The sequence below is a fragment of the Procambarus clarkii genome, chromosome 63 (genome assembly GCF_040958095.1).
Source record: "Procambarus clarkii isolate CNS0578487 chromosome 63, FALCON_Pclarkii_2.0, whole genome shotgun sequence".
NCBI classification, from domain to species: domain Eukaryota; kingdom Metazoa; phylum Arthropoda; class Malacostraca; order Decapoda; family Cambaridae; genus Procambarus; species Procambarus clarkii.
The window spans coordinates 11,172,810-11,195,180 of NC_091212.1; the positions used below are offsets into that span (position 1 = coordinate 11,172,810).

The 22,371-nt window shown below is 46.1% G+C and overlaps 1 protein-coding gene across 11 annotated transcripts in view; it reads right to left on the reverse strand.

Annotated features, from left to right (window-relative positions):
* LOC123769529 (uncharacterized) overlaps window positions 1-22,371 on the reverse strand; it is a 193,761-nt gene that overhangs the window by 160,834 nt on the left and 10,556 nt on the right. The window contains exons 1-3 of one of the 11 annotated variants that reach the window (XM_069308713.1): window positions 18,093-18,563; window positions 17,857-18,034; window positions 17,597-17,798 (exon numbers count right to left, since the gene is read on the reverse strand). The exons of 4 other annotated variants lie outside the window; for them this stretch is intronic. In XM_069308713.1, the coding sequence (XP_069164814.1) occupies window positions 17,597-17,606 (10 nt within the window). In that variant the 5' untranslated portion in view covers window positions 17,607-17,798; window positions 17,857-18,034; window positions 18,093-18,563. Of the gene's footprint in view, window positions 1-17,596; window positions 18,564-22,371 lie in introns of those variants that run through there. 6 more of the 11 variants (XM_069308712.1, XM_069308709.1, XM_069308708.1 and 3 more) reach the window with 6 other exon arrangements.

A 22,371-nucleotide genomic window follows, 5' to 3' on the forward strand; every position in this document is an offset into this window, starting at 1 on the left:
AGGGAGGGAGGGTCAGGGCCCCAGCCCTCAAGTGAGGGAGGGTGGGTCAGGGCCCCTCCCAGCACACACACACATACCCGGGGCCACAATGCCCTCTCTATACCCCCAGCTGGCGGTGGGCATGCCTCCATCTCTACTACATGAACACTAACCCATGGAGGACCTCACACAATGACGGAGTCTGTCCTCAGAACAAATCCATTACCGTGGGAATGGATTTGAAGTGAAGAAAGGAGGAGAGAGAGAGAGAGGGGGGACATGATACAGACATATAAAATACTTAGAGGGGGATTGAGAATGGTGGAAAAAGATCCATTACCGTGGGAATGCCACACTGCACTTCAAACCACCTGGATAGTTATCTAGGTATTTGTGATGGTCTGAAAGCATATTACGGTTCAATTAATAGTCTATATGAAAACTGGCTGGTGAACCTTTGTTCTAAACACAGTGTATTCTCAAGGTATACCTTTATTTTATTATAAATCGTTGGTTTAATATATGAAAAGTATACGATGAAAATGTATTCTTTGAAGAATTTGGTTTTCTGTTACCAGAATTATCGGGTACACTCAAATAGTTTTTTAATTCGATATTTCACATTATCGTCAACAATACACTGTAACCAGGTGTAATGAATCCTAACCAAACCTTAACCTAAAGTAGCCTTAACCTAATCTAACCATTTATAGAGAGTAGATAATAGCACTAATTATGTAGTAGTTCTCAATTCATTCCCGTAAAAGGATTTCCTCGCAGAGGACAGGTTCCAAGGAGGACCCGCACAGACCTTGAGGTGACCTTGAGCTGGTAGCCGAGTGGACAGCGCGCATGATTCATAATTCTGTGGCCCAGGTTCGATTCCCGGACCAGGCAGAAACAAATGGGCAAAGTTTCTTTCACCCTGAATGCCCCTGTTACCTAGCAGTCAATAGGTACCTGGGAGTTAGTCAGCTGTTATGGAGCTGCTTCCTGGTGTGTGTGTGTGTGTGTGTTTGTGTGTACTCACCTATTTGTGCTTGCGGGGGTTGAGCTTTGGCTCTTTGGTTCCGCCTCTCAACTGTCAATCAACTGGTGTACAGATTCCTGAGCCTACTGGGCTCTCTCATATCTATCTGTGTGTGTGTGTGTGTGTGTGTGTGTGTGTGTGTGTGTGTGTGTGTGTGTGTGTGTGTGTGTGTGTGTGTGTGTGTGTGTGTGTGTGTGGAAAAAAAAAATAGTAGTTAGTAACAGTTGACTGACAGTTGAGAGGCGGGCCGAAAGAGCAAAGCTCAACCCCCGCAAGCACAACTAGGTGAATATAACTAGGTGACTACACAAGGAGGCCCCCCCCCACACACACACACACACACAAGACTTCACTCAGTGCCTAAGAAAATCACCTTAATACCACAAGATCTTTACAGTCCTTGACAAGGGCGTTCCTTGCAGCATCTCCAGTTACCTTAACAATACAATCATTAAGAGGCCGAGGTTGCCCAATCGCTTCACACTTCCCCGCAACCTTACACGCCAATATTGCCTCAAGCTAATGGTAAAAAGTCCGCCACTTGATTACACTATAACTCACATGTTGTTGTTGTTTAAGATTTACAACCTGGAACAAAAAGTTCCAAGTAGCACGGGCTATGGTGAGCCCGTAGTATATACCTCACAGTCAACATATATATTGCACAGTACAAATAGTTGGTTTACACCTGAACAAATACTGCGTAATTAGAGGTTTACACGTGCATGTATTGGTTTACTATAATGTAGAACCACGGTGAAGACTTGCGCCATATCATTTATGTCTTCACTTGCGAAACCCGTACATCCTTCCTCAATCATGACGACTTGTAGTCCGTATTTAGCGAACAGTTAACGAGCCTGACACCCTTCAGCGAGGTGGTTCTCGCCCCGGTAGTTATGATTGTTATAGAGAGACTCTCGTGTCGCTTCTCTGATCATTAAGTCTTTAATAACGGCAAACTGTGCCACCATCATTGAGGAAAGATGCAGAGGTTTCGTAGATCGTCACGAAAATGCTTCATGAATACTGGCTTTGGTCTTCACACACACCTGTTGATTGACGGTTGAGAGGCTGGACCAAAGAGTCAAGAGCTCAACCCCCGCAAGCACAATTAGGTGAGTACAAGTAGGTGAGTACACACACACACACACACACACACACACACACACACACACACACACACACACACACACACACACACACACACACACACACACACACACTATTCCGTGTGAACATTTCATGTAACAGAACGAGGGGACATGGATGGAAGCTTGAAACTCAGATGAGTCACAGAGATGTTAGGAAGTTTTCTTTTAGCGTGAGAGTAGTGGGGAAATGGAATGCACTTAAGGAACAGGTTGTGGAAGCAAATACCATTCATAATTTTAAAACTAGGTATGATAAGGAAATAGGACCGGAGTCATTGCTGTAAACAACCGATGGCTGGAAAGGCGGGATCCAAGAGTCAATGCTCGGTCCTGCAGCCACAAATAGGTGAGTACACACCAGACGGACGTAAAACCGGCGTTCAAGTCTGAACATTTAGTGGTATAGAAATAGATGGCAGATAACCATGAATACCGTGAATACCGTGAACAATACCAGAAGACAACGGACAGAAGATCACGAGAGAGAGAGAGAGAGAGAGAGAGAGAGAGAGAGAGAGAGAGAGAGAGAGAGAGAGAGAGAGAGAGAGAGAGAGAGAGAGAGAGAGAGAGAGAGAGAGAAAAAGAGAAAAAGAGAAAGAGAGAAAGAGAGAGACACACATGAGTCATTGCATTCAAGATTAAGATGTTGATACGAGACGACTGAACCAGCAAGGAGTCGTGGAGGGCACAGGAGGGGGGGGGGGGCAGCGACCAGTCGTTCCCCGAGACTGAAAACGACCTCAAATGACTATTACTTGGGTGAATGTAGGAAGACGAACACGACTATCAACTATTGAGAATGACTATCACGACAGACGGCCGTGACTGGTCTTTCGAAATGGCAGCATATGGCAACCCACCTGGTCATGATTACCGCACCAGGTGGCCACAACTATGGCACCAGGTGGCCACAACTATGGCACCACGTGGCCACAACTACGGCACCAGGTGGCCACAACTATGGCACCAGGTGGCCACAACTACGGCACCAGGTGGCCACAACTACGGCACCAGGTGGCCACAACTACGGCACCAGGTGGCCACAACTATAGCACCTGGTGGCCACAACTACGGCACCAGGTGGCCACAACTACGGCACCAGGTGGCCACAACTACGGCACCAGGTGGCCACAACTATGGCACCTGGTGGCCACAACTACAGCACCAGGTGGCCACAACTACGGCACCAGGTGGCCACAACTACGGCACCAGGTGGCCACAACTACGGCACCAGGTGGCCACAACTACGGCACCAGGTGGCCACAACTACGGCACCAGGTGGCCACAACTACGGCACCAGGTGGCCACAACTACGGCACCAGGTGGCCACAACTATAGCACCTGGTGGCCACAACTACAGCACCAGGTGGCCACAACTACGGCACCAGGTGGCCACAACTACGGCACCAGGTGGCCACAACTACGGCACCAGGTGGCCACAACTACGGCACCAGGTGGCCACAACTACGGCACCAGGTGGCCACAACTACGGCACCAGGTGGCCACAACTATGGCACCAGGTGGCCACAACTACGGCATCAGGTGGCCAGAACTATGGCACCAGGTGGCCACAACTACGGCACCAGGTGGCCACAACTACGGCACCAGGTGGCCACAACTATGGCACCAGGTGGCCACAACTACGGCATCAGGTGGCCACAACTATGGCACCAGGTGGCCACAACTACGGCACCAGGTGGCCACAACTACGGCACCAGGTGGCCACAACTACGGCACCAGGTGGCCACAACTACGGCACCAGGTGGCCACAACTATGGCACCAGGTGGCCACAACTATGGCACCAGGTGGCCACAACTACGGCACCAGGTGGCCACAACTACGGCACCAGGTGGCCACAACTATGGCACCAGGTGGCCACAACTATGGCACCAGGTGGCCACAACTATGGCACCAGGTGGCCACAACTATGGCACCAGGTGGCCACAACTACGGCACCAGGTGGCCACAACTACGGCACCAGGTGGCCACAACTACGGCACCTGGTGGCCACAACTACGGCACCTGGTGGCCACAACTACGGCACCTGGTGGCCACAACTACAGCACCAGGTGGCCACAACTACGGCACCAGGTGGCCACAACTACGGCACCAGGTGGCCACAACTACGGCACCAGGTGGCCACAACTATGGCACCAGGTGGCCACAACTACGGCACCAGGTGGCCACAACTACGGCACCTGGTGGCCACAACTACGGCACCTGGTGGCCACAACTACGGCACCAGGTGGCCACAACTATGGCACCAGGTGGCCACAACTACGGCACCAGGTGGCCACAACTACGGCACCAGGTGGCCACAACTACGGCACCAGGTGGCCACAACTACGGCACCAGGTGGCCACAACTACGGCACCAGGTGGCCACAACTACGGCACCAGGTGGCCACAACTATGGCACCAGGTGGCCACGGGAGCAGGTCGGGGCCACACACAGGTCATCAATGCAGTACACATTGACACCATTCTATACACGTTGATTGATTGTTTTGTTGTTAAATGCCAAACGGTAGAGGTGGGAGGTGGTGGCACACATGTTGTCACTGGTTAAGTACATCTAACATAATGTTTGATGTGTGATAGCCAGGTGTGTAGGTGGCTACTGCACCCCTGCTGCAGCAGCCAGGTGTGTAGGTGGCCCCACTCACTTGCTTTAGCAGCCAGGTGTGTGGGTGGCCCCACTCACTTGCTACAGCAGCCAGGTGTGTGGGTGGCCCCACTCACCTGCTACAGCAGCCAGGTGTGTGGGTGGCCCCACTCACCTGCTGCAGCAGCCAGGTGTGTAGGTGGCCCCACACACCTGCTGCAGCAGCCAGGTGTGTAGGTGGCCCCACACACCTGCTGCAGCAGGCAGGTGTGTAGGTGCCCCCACTCACCTGCTGCAGCAGCCAGGTGTGTAGGTGGCCCCACCTGCTTCAGCAGCCAGGTGTGTAGGTGGCCCCACCTGCTTCAGCAGCCAGGTGTGTAGGTGGCCCCACCTGCTTCAGCAGCCAGGTGTGTAGGTGGCCCCACCTGCTTCAGCAGCCAGGTGTGTAGGTGGCCCCACCTGCTTCAGCAGCCAGGTGTGTAGGTGGCCCGACACACCTGCTGAAGCTCCCGGGCAGTGCAAAAAGTCGTCGTTGGGGTCACAATGTGACCTTGGCACGCTGTTCCTTATCAACTCTGGCGACCAGCCTATGTTCGTCCCGTACCCGAAACTTGTCATCCAGCAAAACTTTGTGAGGCCACAAGCGTCTAGTACCATAACCCTTCAGGCCGTTCTCTTAAGGTTCCCCAACGTCAAGAAACTGTCGTACTAACGTGCCCTTATCCTAACCTACCAGAGGACCCAAAACAGAAAACGGGACAATATGTCAATTTCGCGAGCTGGTACCATTTTCTAGTACGACGATTTTTGCCCTTAAATAAAAAGCAATATGCGCATGTGTATGCTTTACGCATACATACTTTACATACGTAAAGTATGTATGACGCATACTTTAGTCATACTTTATGACGCATACGTACGTAGAATATGCGTCAATTTTTTTTTATTAACATTTAGGTACATGTGCATTTGTGCAGCTGCTCTAGACTATATGAAGGGGAGTACAGTGTGTGTCAAAAAGCTAGCTACGTGGTGCTAAAAATCCCCATCACACAGGATGGTTAGTCATACAGAGGCATGTGTTCAGTAGCCTGCACTGGCATACTCTGGGTGTATTATGAGGATATCTTCAAGAACACGAGAGTGAATAAAATAATTGCAAAGCTCCAGGTACCTCATGCCAACGGGTCTGAAAGGTCTAATAACTGGGCATTCGGTGATGTAGTGTGGGAGATCATGCCGCAGTTCCTGCTCACAGAGTTTGCACCTGGAGTGCTCAGGATTGGGAGATCCGTCACCTGCAGCCACCTGCCACAGGTAACGGTAGCCACCTGCCACAGGTAACGGTAACCCAACCTGATCCTGGCAACCACTGTGTCGCACAGTCTAGTGGACGTTTTATGCTGCCCATAAACACAGATTTCAGATCTGAACAAATCATAGCTTTTTATACTAGTGCTTTCAGGTCGTTGGGAGTCAGTAATTTCTCTATCAGAAATTGTTTTTGTGTGTTTGCAGCAATCTAGTCTTGACAGCAGGGATGGGGATACCTAAGTCTAATTCAATTTCATCTTTGTTACACGGTAATTTTTCTATAATGTGTCATTATGATGGGTTATATTTGTGTGATGTATCCATACAAAGGAGATTTGAAACCCTTTACTCTGTGCAGCGATTAGGTCATTTATAATTGGTAGTATGAGGATCTTGCTGTCGATCTTCCAGGAGAAGTTTTCAATTGCTTGAAGAGCAAACTTTGAAGCACAAAATATTATTCCTTCAGTTCTGGTAGCTAGTTGTAGTGCTGCTAGTTCTGCTTGTGTGGAGGTCAGCCAGTTGTTTAACCTGACACTGACAGTCTGTGCACAAATATTATTACTATAAAACCTACATGCTGCCGCTGCAGTCCGTCCAGTAGAATATAGGACTGAGCCGTCGGTGTAGACACAGTGCTCGCGAGGTCTTAAATTTTCGATGGAGGAGGCAATTGTTTCAAGAGTGACAGCTTTTAGACGAGGAAGATTTTCATTACCTTTCTTGGTGACAGGTGTGTGTGATACTTGAATGGTGGGGTACAGGTAAAGAGGCACGAGGCAAAATGCGAAGCTTTGTTAGGAGGACGGGTTGCCCATACACCAGCGATTGCCAATAGTGCTGAATGGTCCAAGACCCGAATGTTTCCAGCTTGCTAAGTTAGTGCTTGAAGCCCTGACAGCCCTCGGTTGGAATCCTTGAGAGGTTATTAAAGAATTGTTAATAAAACTGATGCTTGGGAACCATTCAAACGAAACACTTTTTGCTCAGCTTGTAACGGGGGGGGTGGGGGAAATAGCTCTATCTTGTCCATTATTCCACCCCCCAGTTAACTAACGAGGCCGGGGGAAACAGCTCTCTCTTGTCCGTTATCCCGTCCCCAGTTAGCTAACTATTCTAGAGCACCTCCAGAATACAGAATCATTGCCGCAAACGTAAAAGAGATAACGAAAGGAAAGAAATGCATAGTGAAGTAATTAGTGAGGGTTTGGGGTGAGAGGGAGAGAGGTGGGAGGAGCGAGGAGGGTCATTAGTTGAAAGTGAGAGTTTAGAGAGGGGTGGAGGGAGAGGTGTAGATAGGTAGAAGGAGAAGAGTAGATAGTAGAAGTAGAAGAGTAGATAGTAGAAGACGAAATGCTGCCACCATCCATTCATGATCATTACATACAAGACAAGGAATGGAACTTGCCTGTATCACAAAATTCTCAAAGGATGTTATCATGAGTTCATTATTAGTATGTTCCCCCTGTACCATGTACTCATTAAAATCAGGGAACCAATAATCCCCGAGGCTTTCTCACCTCAACTCAACTCTAGGGACACAGTGAAAGACCATTTAAATAATAAATTCAACAATTATATTTTTCATGATAAATATCATAACTTAAGCAATTCAATTTAATATGCAAAGTGAGTCATCATCCAAGAATTCGAGAACCCTACAACTTGACTGCCCCTGATCATCACACAACATATGTAAACACGACCCAGTCACCTTAATGTTCACTCACCGAGTACTGAGTCTAAGTTGAATAGAGAGGGGGGGGGGTCTGTAGCTTGACAGAGGCTGTCTCGCCCCTGCCGGCCGACAGCCTCCCTGGTAGGGACGTCTTCTCTCTCTCGTCTGCTGCTCTGTCTGTTAATGCTTCATGCTCGATAGCTCTCCGAGTTTATATTGGGGAACCTAGTAGCTAACTCCGCCCACAAATAGATAGCCTCCGGCACTACCAAGCCACTCCTTAAACGTCGGCATGTTTGAAGGCTACCAGACTACAATTATAAGCTTAGCGGAAGCAAGGTGAAATTCTCATGATCTGACCTCAGGTCACTTGGGGTCATTAACGGTTAGAGGTGTGAGATCTCAGGCAGACAACTGGCGCCTCTCAGATCCTTGTCTGTGACTCATGTACTCTATGTATGTATTAACCTAAACCAAACACTTTTACAGTGTTACATCTCCCCTTCTCCCCGAAAATAAAGTTTTTGCAACACTGCTAAAGCAAGCTAGCTGTGTGCGACAACTTTATTAACGAAAAGAATACATCCTAGCTAAACAAATATACATCATCCTACTCTAAAAAATGAAATATGTAGACAGACGTCCATTGTCTCTGGCTGGGCGACGTCACTGCTTGGTCTTGTAGATAATCCTGTACCACATTTCTTCAACACAACTGCCTCCGTCGCTTCTCCGTCGTTAACGCACAACAACCCTTGGTCAACCCGAAAGCCGTTACTACTTGAACTGCGCACAGGACCGTGGAATTCGGTTGTCCCAGCTGATCTGTAATTGGCCCTACGTCAGTCACCATGAGAGACGTATATTGGGGTTCTTCACAGCTATAGGGACTACAAGTTTCGAGACCTTCATATAGTTGCCAACAGTAGAAATCCCATCCTACTCTTCTTCCTCCCTGTTGCTCCAGCACGCCTCCTTCAGAGAGCTACTTCTGACAGCCACATCAAGTCCGCATGACACAGGAAGAATCACTCAACAGAGCAACATGCTTGCAGGAGGGGCGGCCAGTTAAGGCAAACGATCCTGTCTTGCAATTACGCTCCGTGCAATGATGCTGATACCAGCAAGGGACACGAGGCATCGTGTCTCACTCAGCTTGTCTTATCTTCTTCTTCTTCTTTCTTCTTTCTTCTTTCTTCTCTCTTCTTTCTTCCTTCTTCTCTCTTCTTTCTTCTCTCTTCCTCCTCCCATGGGTCTTAGACAAGCGACCTGGGGTCCATTGGGGGTCTGTCCGTCCTGGGGTCCATCCTGGGTAGACCGATGTTGGTGGGACAGACTGGAGTCGTTGTTGCTCCTCTTCCATTTTTACTGGGTCGTCTGGGGTCGTCTGCAGACCGACCTGGGGTCCACTGGGGGTCCGCTGGGGTCCGTCCGTCTTGGGGTCCAATGGGTAGACCAATGTTGACTGACCGAGAGGGCTGTATCTCGGGGGTCCCCTGGGGTGATGGTGGTGGTGGTGGCCCTGACATCCAGGTAGGGGGCTGGTCGTCGTAGTGGTGAGGAACGTCCCTGAGTGTGGTACACAGCAGCCGTCTCTCTTCTGCATATGCGTCGCGCCTCTCCTCTGGCTCCCACCTGTGGATGAACATAAAGGCGACAATACCCGTGTTCCATGCTGTTGTGTGACCCTGTAGTTTGTATAGGGTTCACACAGTCCAATTATAAGCTCTCCTCCTGGCAACAACTACACTTAAATTTTTTTTAAAATAATCCAATTAACACTGAATGATACTGACTTGGTGGAACATAAGACAGTAACAGAGGAAAGTTAGAGAAGAGAGAATAAGGTCATCACTACTTTTAACCTGTCACAAAAAAAAATCAACACTAATAGACAAAACACTAGCCTAAACTTAACTGTACCGTTCCTAATCTTAAGTACATAATTAACCATTACTCCCACCCTTAACCTACAGCCACCTACGTGACCCAGAGTGTTTTCCTAGCTTCTCCGCCGGTCAACAAACTCCAAACTGTTGCCACCCCTGTGACCAGACTATCTAACGTCGAGCGTCCCCAACGTGAAGTCTACTGACATACTAAGCCTCCCCCTAGTATGCTGTACAAGACCAGTACACCTCGGGTTATTGCGTTCAAATGGAGTAAAACAGTCGATCGCAATAATCTGAGCAGAACCACACTTAAACTACTAAAGAACTACACCTGCCACTCCCCACTGACCTGGAGACCAGCGGTGGCTGGGTGTCCCCGTGGGACATGCGAGGTCACCTGTCACACTCAGCTGACCTGCACTACCAACACCGCTAAGTTCCCAAATCACCAAATCTTATCACTAACATTAATCACTACACACGCAAGTTCTGGTGAACATTCCCTGAACACCACAAAACTCACAAAATCACTAAACCTCAACACCAGAGAATCATCATCTCCTAACCTGAACAAAGCTCGCTAAATCGCGAATAATAAACACATGTCAAGATCTCCCTGATAGCGCCTGAGCGGCAAAAAGACACGTGGGACTGAACAATGTTAAAAGAACACCAACTACCTACAACATTGTTCAACACCGCTGCCATCATTGTAACGGGGGGGTGGGGGAAATAGCTCTATCTTGTCCATTATTCCACCCCCCAGTTAACTAACGAGGCCGGGGGAAACAGCTCTCTCTTGTCCGTTATCCCGTCCCCAGTTAGCTAACTATTCTAGAGCACCTCCAGAATACAGAATCATTGCCGCAAACGTAAAAGAGATAACGAAAGGAAAGAAATGCATAGTGAAGTAATTAGTGAGGGTTTGGGGTGAGAGGGAGAGAGGTGGGAGGAGCGAGGAGGGTCATTAGTTGAAAGTGAGAGTTTAGAGAGGGGTGGAGGGAGAGGTGTAGATAGGTAGAAGGAGAAGAGTAGATAGTAGAAGTAGAAGAGTAGATAGTAGAAGTAGAAGAGTAGATAGTAGAAGACGAAATGCTGCCACCATCCATTCATGATCATTACATACAAGACAAGGAATGGAACTTGCCTGTATCACAAAATTCTCAAAGGATGTTATCATGAGTTCATTATTAGTATGTTCCCCCTGTACCATGTACTCATTAAAATCAGGGAACCAATAATCCCCGAGGCTTTCTCACCTCAACTCAACTCTAGGGACACAGTGAAAGACCATTTAAATAATAAATTCAACAATTATATTTTTCATGATAAATATCATAACTTAAGCAATTCAATTTAATATGCAAAGTGAGTCATCATCCAAGAATTCGAGAACCCTACAACTTGACTGCCCCTGATCATCACACAACATATGTAAACACGACCCAGTCACCTTAATGTTCACTCACCGAGTACTGAGTCTAAGTTGAATAGAGAGGGGGGGGGGGGGTCTGTAGCTTGACAGAGGCTGTCTCGCCCCTGCCGGCCGACAGCCTCCCTGGTAGGGACGTCTTCTCTCTCTCGTCTGCTGCTCTGTCTGTTAATGCTTCATGCTCGATAGCTCTCCGAGTTTATATTGGGGAACCTAGTAGCTAACTCCGCCCACAAATAGATAGCCTCCGGCACTACCAAGCCACTCCTTAAACGTCGGCATGTTTGAAGGCTACCAGACTACAATTATAAGCTTAGCGGAAGCAAGGTGAAATTCTCATGATCTGACCTCAGGTCACTTGGGGTCATTAACGGTTAGAGGTGTGAGATCTCAGGCAGACAACTGGCGCCTCTCAGATCCTTGTCTGTGACTCATGTACTCTATGTATGTATTAACCTAAACCAAACACTTTTACAGTGTTACAAGCTCGACCCCAGCACCTTCTAGGTAGTGACGAAATATCTGTGCGTGTTAACCACGAGTGTAGTGGGGTGTAGGAGCCCCTGTGGGTCTGGGGTGTAGGAGCCCTGTGGGTCTGGGGTGCAGGAGCCCCTGTGGGTCTGGGGTGTAGGAGCCCCTGTGGGTCTGGGGTGCAGGAGGCCCTGTGGGTCTGGGGTGCAGGAGCCCCTGTGGGTCTGGGGTGTAGGAGCCCCTGTGGGTCTGGGGTGCAGGAGCCCCTGTGGGTCTGGGGTGCAGGAGCCCCTGTGGGTCTGGGGTGCAGGAGCCCCTGTGGGTCTGGGGTGCAGGAGCCCCTGTGGGTCTGGGGTGCAGGAGCCCCTGTGGGTCTGGGGTGCAGGAGCCCCTGTGGGTCTGGGGTGCAGGAGCCCCTGTGGGTCTGGGGTGCAGGAGCCCCTGTGGGTCTGGGGTGCAGGAGCCCCTGTGGGTCTGGGGTGCAGGAGCCCCTGTGGGTCTGGGGTGTAGGAGCCCCTGTGGGTCTGGGGTGCAGGAGCCCCTGTGGGTCTGGGGTGCAGGAGCCCCTGTGGGTCTGGGGTGCAGGAGCCCCTGTGGGTCTGGGGTGCAGGAGCCCCTGTGGGTCTGGGGTGCAGGAGCCCCTGTGGGTCTGGGGTGCAGGAGCCCCTGTGGGTCTGGGGTGCAGGAGCCCCTGTGGGTCTGGGGTGCAGGAGCCCCTGTGGGTCTGGGGTGCAGGAGCCCCTGTGGGTCTGGGGTGCAGGAGCCCCTGTGGGTCTGGGGTGCAGGAGCCCCTGTGGGTCTGGGGTGCAGGAGCCCCTGTGGGTCTGGGGTGCAGGAGCCCCTGTGGGTCTGGGGTGCAGGAGCCCCTGTGGGTCTGGGGTGCAGGAGCCCCTGTGGGTCTGGGGTGCAGGAGCCCCTGTGGGTCTGGGGTGCAGGAGCCCCTGTGGGTCTGGGGTGCAGGAGCCCCTGTGGGTCTGGGGTGCAGGAGCCCCTGTGGGTCTGGGGTGCAGGAGCCCCTGTGGGTCTGGGGTGCAGGAGCCCCTGTGGGTCTGGGGTGCAGGAGCCCCTGTGGGTCTGGGGTGCAGGAGCCCCTGTGGGTCTGGGGTGCAGGAGCCCCTGTGGGTCTGGGGTGTAGGAGCCCCTGTGGGTCTGGGGTGTAGGAGCCCCTGTGGGTCTGGGGTGTAGGAGCCCTGTGGGTCTTAGGACTTCCTACACTTACTGCTATGGCTGGTGTGGTTTTAATAACATTGTTATTGTTGTGTAATGATATTTTAATAACATAATAACATAAGAATCAAGGCAGCCGCGGAGGGCCTATTGGCCCATAACGTGGCAGCTTCAATTTGTATCCACCCATATTCATTCATACATATATATATATGTCTAACCTACGCTTGAAACAATCAAGGCTTGACGCTTTTCAATGATCGTCTCGACATTAATGCAGAGATGAAGTGGATACAAATTATCTGGATATTGCTGTTTTAGATTTAGATACTCAGAAAGAGATTTCCACTTAGCACGGGCTATAGTGATCCCGTAAATTATCTGTAGCAACTGATTTAATATATGCCCAAAATAGATAGGCTTCCTGTTATAGATTCCTCAAATTGTTATGTTGTTAGGGGCAGCCTGTGGTGGGTATTCTGCCGTGGTCTAAGGTGGTAGAATGTACCCCTAGTGTGAGCTGACCTAACAGTTGATTGAGACTTATTTACATTCCTTGTAAATAAAAAATAATGTAAATACCAGTAGGCACGCAGTATCGATTGATCCACCAGGTGCAGTATTTACATAACAACAAGGGCGCATAACGTCTGCGCAAGGAGTCTAATATTTCTTGCCAGGAATGATAATCGATACACACACTGCTCGGTAGAGCGATGGCCTTGTATCTTACAGAGTCTAAGTTCAATCCCCGATGATACAAGTGGTTGGGCATCATTCCTTCCCCCCCCCCCCCCCCCCCGTGCTCATATCCCAGTTCATTGTCCTCGTGTCCTAGCTGTTTGTCCTCATATCACCTCCAAGCTGCGTTAATATAGTCTCAGTTTTACAACAGCCTATTTTGCCGCATCAATATAATAAAAATATATATAATCGAAGGGAAGAACAAAGAACAATGAAAGAGAGAAATCTTAGTATACATTATTGCCACCTCAAAAGGGTAGAAATGGAGTTATAATACTGACTGATCTTACAGGAATCTGCGTTCAGTTGTGGTCGTGTTCTCAGAGCTGCCTGATTTCTACCTACTTCAAGTATATGTATAATATGGTGTACAAGAATATGTATAATTGCTCTCATACGAGGATGATACATGCCACCCAATGTAACATGTGCAAACGTTGACGAAGAAATCTTAATATGAAGAAATATATTCTGTAGAAATGTTAATGAGAATGTATGAATAATTGTTATGTATAAACGTCTGTCATTTACTTTTCTTGTGTATAAACGTTCATATTATATATGGAGAACGTTCACGAATATCACAAAAGAACCAACGTTCAGGTATAAATAATTTTAGGCTGTGCAGTGAAAGCCTAACTTGCTTATAATTGTTCCAGCCATCGTAATTTTCCATAATATTGCTTCTAGTAATACTTGAACATCATTTAAATTACAGACTTATTGTATAATGTCTATTTCTCAGTTGGAATACATTTGCGTGAAGAAATTCACGTCATATAGAATAACGGAATACAATCAGAATACAATTTAACTACAACGTGTTCTATCAATAAGTTTAAGGATCTAACCCAAAACGCTGTGCATATTAATGATTTTTAAAAGTATAAAGCTGATCAGAATTGCATTTCACCATTATAAATTCACATTAATGCATTCATAAATCTATGTATCTATGTATTTACGTATGTAGCTGAGCCTAACATTTTAAAAGCACTACGATCACCTTCTGTGGTTGTTCAATAAATCTCTGAACTGTATGTTTGACAAGTCTCTCACCCTGTCCATGGAGGACAGAAGAAAATGTATATATGCTGGTAAGCATTGTAAATGTATGGCCACGTCTGTGGTAGAAAATAATAATAAAAAAAAATGGTTTTATGTATATACTAGCATTATACAGTGCTAGTATATACTATTTAAAGTATATACTAGCTTTATCTAGCACTCCAACATTATGTTTGTAACTCATTTTGCATGCATAGACTTTAATCTGAATAAATTACTAATTTTATTATTATAAGACTATCGCATGCACAGTATCACAATAGACCTACCAGCATTTATCGTCAAGTTAGGATGCATTATCTTATATTAGGCTGGTGTGGGTTACATTGGTTTAGACTTGATTAGGATGGGTAATTTTTTCCTTTTAATTTTGTTGGCTAACCGTCTTGTGCAAAATATAGGTTGCATCCATTTCATCGGCTCCGTTCACTATGCAATGATGACATATATGATATATTGGAGTTGTACCCAAGATTGACTATGTAATACATCTGTTGTGCAATGTATTGTACCTGTACAATATGTAATAATACATCTACTTTACAATGTATCTATAACCTGAGCTTGTAAAAGCACCTTAATCACCTTCAGTGGTTAAGTGTTTAATATCACACTAGTTTCTATAGAAGCAATCTTACCCTGTCAAAGTAGGAGAGACATAGGTGTATGTATATATATGTGGATATGTGTAGGTATATATGTATATATGTGTGTATTTGTATAGAGGGTATGTGGCAGCTGGTCAGAATTGTATTTCACCTTTTGTAAACGCACATTAATGACGCTATGTAAACACACCTCGAACACTGTTTATGAAAGACAGACATAAATCTGTGCATGTCAGTAAGTTAGCTTAGCATTTTTAAAGCACTACAATCACCTTCTGTGGTTGAGTGTTCAATAAATCCCTGAACTATGTGTTTAACACATCTCTCACCCTGTCCATGGAGGACAGAAGAAAATGTATATATGCTGGTTAGCATTGTAAATATGTGGCCACGTCTGTGGTAGAAGAAGAAAAAACGATATCAACTTTAAAGTTGTAGGAGTATAGGCTAACTTGTCGTCCTTGAGCCGAGACATCTTATAGCAGGGATTCCCGTGACGTCGGCATTTACTTGCAGAATAAGTTAAATGCTTCACCTTTGAGCACCTTGTGCCGGTAGCTAATATAATATATATATATATATATATATATATATATATATATATATATATATATCGTACCTAGTAGCCAGAACGCACTTCTCAGCCTACTATGCAAGGCCCGATTTGCCTAATAAGCCAAGTTTTCCTGAAATAATATATTTTCTCTAATTTTTTTCTTATGAAATGATAAAGCTACCCATTTCATTATGTATGAGGTCAATTTTTTTATTGGAGTTAAAATTAACGTAGATATATGACCGAACCTAACCAACCCTACCTAACCTAACCTATCTTTATAGGTTAGGTTAGGTAGCCGAAAAAGTTAGGTTAGGTAGCCGAAAAAGTTAGGTAGGTTAGGTAGTCGAAAAACAATTAATTCATGAAAACTTGGCTTATTAGGCAAATCGGGCCTTGCATAGTAGGCAGAGAAGTGCGTTCTGGCTACTAGGTACGACATATATATACATATATATATATATACATATATATATATATATATATATATATATATATATATATATATTACATATATATATATATATATATATATACATATATATATACATATATATATATATATATATATATTATATATGCACTATATGCGCGCCGTTCCCCTTCAATGAACACGAACAAATTATCCTACATGTTATAGTATAAACAATTGAAAGTTCTACTCTAATATCTATATCATTCAAATAAATCGTGCCGTTAGTTCAGTTCATTTATTATGCACCCGATAGCCATCATGTGGGTGGTAGGGGGCCCCATACCCATCCTGTGGGCGGTAGTGGAGCATTTACAGCGTTGTGGTTCGAGCAAAAGTCGTCAGCGAAGCACATGTGCCGGAAGTGTTCGGACGTCATCAGTCATGCTTAAATCGTTTTTCATTTATAAACAGCGGGTTTGGCGAGTGCATGAAATGGACTTTGGCCTTTGTTTATGAGGACGGGCTGTACAATGAGCTAAGGAACTGAACCCCAAAATTCATTTAGCCAAACAAGTTACAGTTTAGATAAGCTAATCCAGCTCGTCCTCCAAAGAAAGAACCAAAAGTGAGTCCATCCACCCGCCATACCCCCCTGTTCATGAATGAAAAAATGTTTACACGCGACTCTCAACTGCTGACGTTCGAACACTTCCGGAACAAGTGCTTCACTGACGACTGTTGTTCGAACCACAACACCGTAAATGCATCACCCACGTACTACAAATACGAATAATCGCCAACAGAACCTAAACACCTAACCTAACCTATGTCAATATATGCACAGTATGCTAATATAGTATAATATTAATTTACATTTAAGAAAATTCCCGTTTTGAATGAACAGCATGTTTACATTTATGAATGCCTCTGTGGGGTGGAATGGACTTAGAGTCGAGGACGGGTTGGCTAGTTACATAGTTTAATGTACCAACGGTTATTATAGCATAGTTGTTCAAGAACTGGAAATCTACTTTAACTAACAACAACCACTCAGTCAGATGGTCCAGATGGGTACTAATTCTAAAAAAAAAAAAAAAAAAAAAAAAAATAGGGAATACTGTGCTATTTTAAACTGCATATTTACATTTTCTCGAAAGATGTCATGGGGAATGGCTTGAAATTATGTATACAATTGTTTATACCCAACGTGCCCACGACCCGTGACTGTAGCTTTATACCCACGACCCGAGTGACCTTGGATGTGTCTCCTTCGCTTATCACCCGTGTGCGTATGACACCTTGTGCATGTGACACGTTGTGTGTGTGTGTGTGTGTGACATATTGTGTGTGACACCATGTGCGTTTGACACTGTGTGACACCTAGTGTATTCACCTAGCTGTGCTTGCGGGGGTCGAGCTCTGTTCTTTGTGCGTGTAACTCCATGTTTGCGTGACACCTTGTGTGCGTGTGTGTGACACCTACCTCGTGACATGGTGTTGACGCTGACAAAGTGTCGCCTCCAGATAAGGCTGAGAACGCTGCTTGCCGCTTCCTCCCGCACAAGTGTTATTATATCTATCACCACTTTCTACACAACTTCACCAGCACTTCACGCCGCACTTGACACTTGACAACGCACAACTGTTGACAGTACCGTTGCTTGCCATGGTTGAGGCCAGTGGACCTGGTTAGGGCCAGTGGACCTGGTTAGGGCCAGTGGACCTGGGTTAAGGCCAGTGGACCTGGTTAGGGCCAGTGGTCCTGGGTTAAGGCCAGTGGACCTGGGTTAAGGCCAGTGGACCTGGGTTAAGGCCAGTGGACCTGGGTTAAGGCCAGTGGACCTGGGTTAAGGCCTGTGGACCTGGTTCAGGCCAGTGGACCTGGGTTCAGGCCAGTGGACCTGGGTTCAGGCCAGTGGACCTAGTTGAGGCCAGTGGACCTAGTTGAGGCCAGTGGACCTGGGTTAAGGCCAGTGGACCTGGGTTAAGGCCAGTGGACCTGGGTTAAGGTCAGTGGACCTAGTTGAGGCCAGTGGACCTGGGTTAAGGCCAGTGGACCTGGGTTAAGGCCAGTGGACCTGGGTTAAGGCCAGTGGACCTGGGTTAAGGCCAGTGGACCTGGGTTAAGGCCAGTGGACCTGGTTCAGGCCAATGTTGACCCTCTGGTCGTAGGTCATAAGTAACTTTGCAGACACTAGCTGGGCAGGAAGGCCGGGGTGGGTATGGGGGACACAGGTAAGGGTCGGGTGAGAGGGGACACAGGGGTGAGGGAGGGGTATGTGTAGAGACACAGGGGAGGGGGGTGAGAGGGTGTGTGTGGAGACACAGGGGGGTGAGAGCGGCGTACATCCCCCACCGACCTCCGCGCGAACACTGACGTCCGGACACACTCCCACCACCACCTGACGTCCCATAACACGCGCTGCCAACATTTCCTTTCTTGTCTCGTCGACTTCTCTTTTCTCTTCCGAATTAACTAAACAAAAAAATGGGTTTGTGTGTGGCTTATCAGTTTATTGTGGATTGCAGATGTTTCTTTTAACCTCGCGGATCGAATGGAGAAGAAATATTGATGGTTTTGATGTAAAGAAACTAACCCTGGCGCTCCCAGACAGCCTTAGGACCTCACTGGCTGCCGCAGCCTCGCAACTTTCCCTCCAGTGCGCGCCACTTTCACTCATTTTCCCCCCAGAAACATGGACATTACCGTGTCAGGGGGTATTGAGCCCACACACTGGTGCCCTGAGCATTACACGCGAGGGCCTCTTGGGCCCAACGTGAGGCTAGGAGACCGCGGTGAGATGGTCAGGACGGTCAAGATGTCAGGTGGGCACGTAATGTACCATGAGCAGACGTCAGGTGACTTCATCATGTTCACAGCTATTCATCCTTCCCTCCACACCCAGGGGTCTCCCTCCACACCCAGGGGTCTCCCTCCACACCCAGGGTCCGCCTCCACACCCAGGGTCCGCCTCCACACCCAGGGTGTGTGTGGTTAAGTGTAATTACAGGATGAGAGCTACGCACGTACGTGCTGTCCCGTCTTCCCAGTACTCTTTGTTCCATAACACTTTGAAGCTACTGACGGTTTTGGCCTCCATCACCTGCTTACTTAGCTTGTTCCAACCGTCTACCACTCTGTTTACGAAAGAAAGCTTTCTAATATTGTGTCGCCACCTTTGTTTCCTTAGCTTGAATCTGTGACATCTTGTTCTTTTAGTTTAAGGAATTCCTCGTCGTCAATTTGGTGTGTATTTACTATTTGTGTCTGCAGAATTGAGCTATATTAGCTCTTGGACCCCGCCTTTCTAACCAATCTATTTTTCCTCTATTATATCTACTATTTATGTTTCTCCCTGATGGTAATCTCTTGCTTAGGCAAGGAGATCCTGCCTATGCCTTTACCGCCTATTCAACAACATTTCTTATACTCGAGTGTATAGATATCAACAACAATAATTCGTGTTCAGAAGCCTGTGTCTAGAGACACCACCACCCCACCTCCACCCTCAAGTGCCCAAGACACCTGTCTGGGGCTAACTCCCACTCGCCGGTCGACCAGCTGAACCGCTTGTTTAAGACTGTAGGCGATAGTTACTGCCCATTAGCGCCATCTACACTAGGCCTGACTGCATATATAAGCAGCTCACCACCGGCCAGACCTCTTACGGGCTATTCATGCCCGTGCCATCTCTTGGGTGCCTTAATCTTCATCAAAAGGCCAGACCTCGGAATACTCTTCAGTGCTCCAAGCTGCAAGATCTACTCTCGCTCCCCTGGGTGTCGGTAGACTTGACTACGGGCTCACCATAGCCCGTGCTACTTGGAACTTTGTTCCAGGTAGCGAATCTTTAACAACAACGGTAGACTCGAGCAGCTCTTGTATAAAGTATAATTTGCACCTCTATTTTGCCATTAACGTAACTGTTAGATGTTTATATTTCTATTGGTATTTTTGTATTGTTTAATCGCCAAGTAGAATATACGGATTTTTTTATGTTAAAATATTTAATATAACGAAAATAATTTTAAGTTTTTAATTCTCTGGACATTACCCGGAGCTCTCAGACCGTAAGAGGTCAGAAGCAGTTTTATTTACTTTTACTTTTTTTTTATTTAATGTGATTGGCACATCAACCAGAATAGTCACTGCTTTATAATTTCACTTTTACGTCACACGTAACTCATACATACACACACCAGGAAGCAGCCCGTAGCAGCTGTCTAACTCCCAGGTACCTATTTACTGCTAGGTGAACAGGAGCATCAAGGTGAAAAAAACTCTGCCCATTTGTTTCCGCCTCCACAGGGAATCAAACCCCGGCCATTAAGACTACGACCCCCAAGTGCGGTCCACTCAGCCAGGAGGACCCCCTATTGTTTGTGTGCGTGCGGGTGTACTCACCTAGTTGTGCTTGCGGGGGGTTGAGCTTTGGCTCTTTGGTCCCGCCTCTCAACTGTCAATTGGTGTACAGGTTCCTGAGCCTACTGGGCTCTATCATATCTACACTTGAAACTGTGTATGGAGTCAGCCTCCACCACATCACTGCCTAATGCATTCCATCCGTTAACTACTCTGACACTGGAAACATTTTTTCTGGTGTCTCTGTGGCTCATTTAGGTACTATGATTCCAATTGTGTGTGTGTGTGTGTGTGTGTGTGTGTGTGTGTGTGTGTGTGTGTGTGTGTGTGTGTGTGTGTGTGTGTGTGTGTGTGTATTCACCTAGTTGTGCTTGCGGGGGTTGAGCTCTGGCTCTTTCGGCCCGCCTCTCAAATATCAATCAACTGTTTTCATACACAAAAACACACACACACAATATATATATATATATATATATATATATATATATATATAATATATATATATATATATATATATATATATATATATATAATATATTATATATATATATATATATATATAATATATATATTATTAAATATGACCGAAAAAGTAGGATTAATAATTCTAACACTAATTTTCTCGATCTTTATTATGTTTCTTTTCACTGTTGATGGTAATTGAAAAATCAATTCTCCAAAATTCATTTTTATTTCAAGTCTGACTAGACACTTGAGCGCGTTCCGTAAAACTTATTACATTTCCAAAGACTTTAGTTTACACACACACACAACTATAACTGAATAGAGCTTAAACATCTTCGATTTTTTATACCTGCATTTGGGTGAGGTGATATGTTACAACAGTTTTGGATGAGGTGAAAACAAACTTTTAACACAAGACAGAACACGAAACAATGGGTATTGAAGGTAAGAATGGAAGTAATTGCAGAGGGCCTATTGGCCCATATTCCTTGATGCTTCTATATTGGAGCGGAGTCTTGAAGTGGGTAGAATATAGTTGTGCATTAATTGGCTGTTTATTGCTGGTGTTGACATCTTGATGTGTAGTGCCTCGCAGATGTCAAGCCGCCTGCTATCGCTGTATCTATCGATGATTTCTGTGTTGTTTGCTTAAATTTCTCTGGTGATGGTTTCGTTGTGGGAAGAGATTATATGTTCCTTAATGGAGCCCTGTTGCTTATGCATCGTTAAACGCCTGGAAAGAGATGTTGTCTTGCCTATATACTGAGTTTTTTTTAGGCTTACAGTCCCCAAGAGGGCATTTGAAGGCATAGACGACGTTGGTCTCTTTTAAAGCGTTCTGCTTTGTGTCTGGAGAGTTTCTCATGAGTAGGCTGTCAAGCCGCGATAGCAGGCGGAATGACGTCTGCGAGGCACTACACATCAAGAAGTCACCACCAGCAATCAACAGCCAATTAATGCACAACTATATTCTAAAGCTATCCATTTCATTATGTATGAGTTAATTTTTTTATAAATTTGAGATAAAACTAACGTAGATATATGACCGAACCAAACCTACCTAACCTAACCTAACCTAACCTACCTAACCTATCTTAACCTAAACTAACACAATTAAGTCAGTCATTTATGTTCATAATATAATAATAATAATTCAAATAAATTGGAAACAATTTATTGAAAATAAAGAAAATCACTCGGGCTATTAGGCAAAACGGGCCTTGCATAGTAGGCCGAGAAGTGTGTTCTGGTGTATATATATATATATATATATATATATATATATATATATATATATATATATATTTCAGTTGTATATAGTCCTGGAGACCATTCAGGCTTGTTTGCATATATATATATATATATATATATATATATATATATATATATATATATATATATATATATATATATATAAAATATATATATAT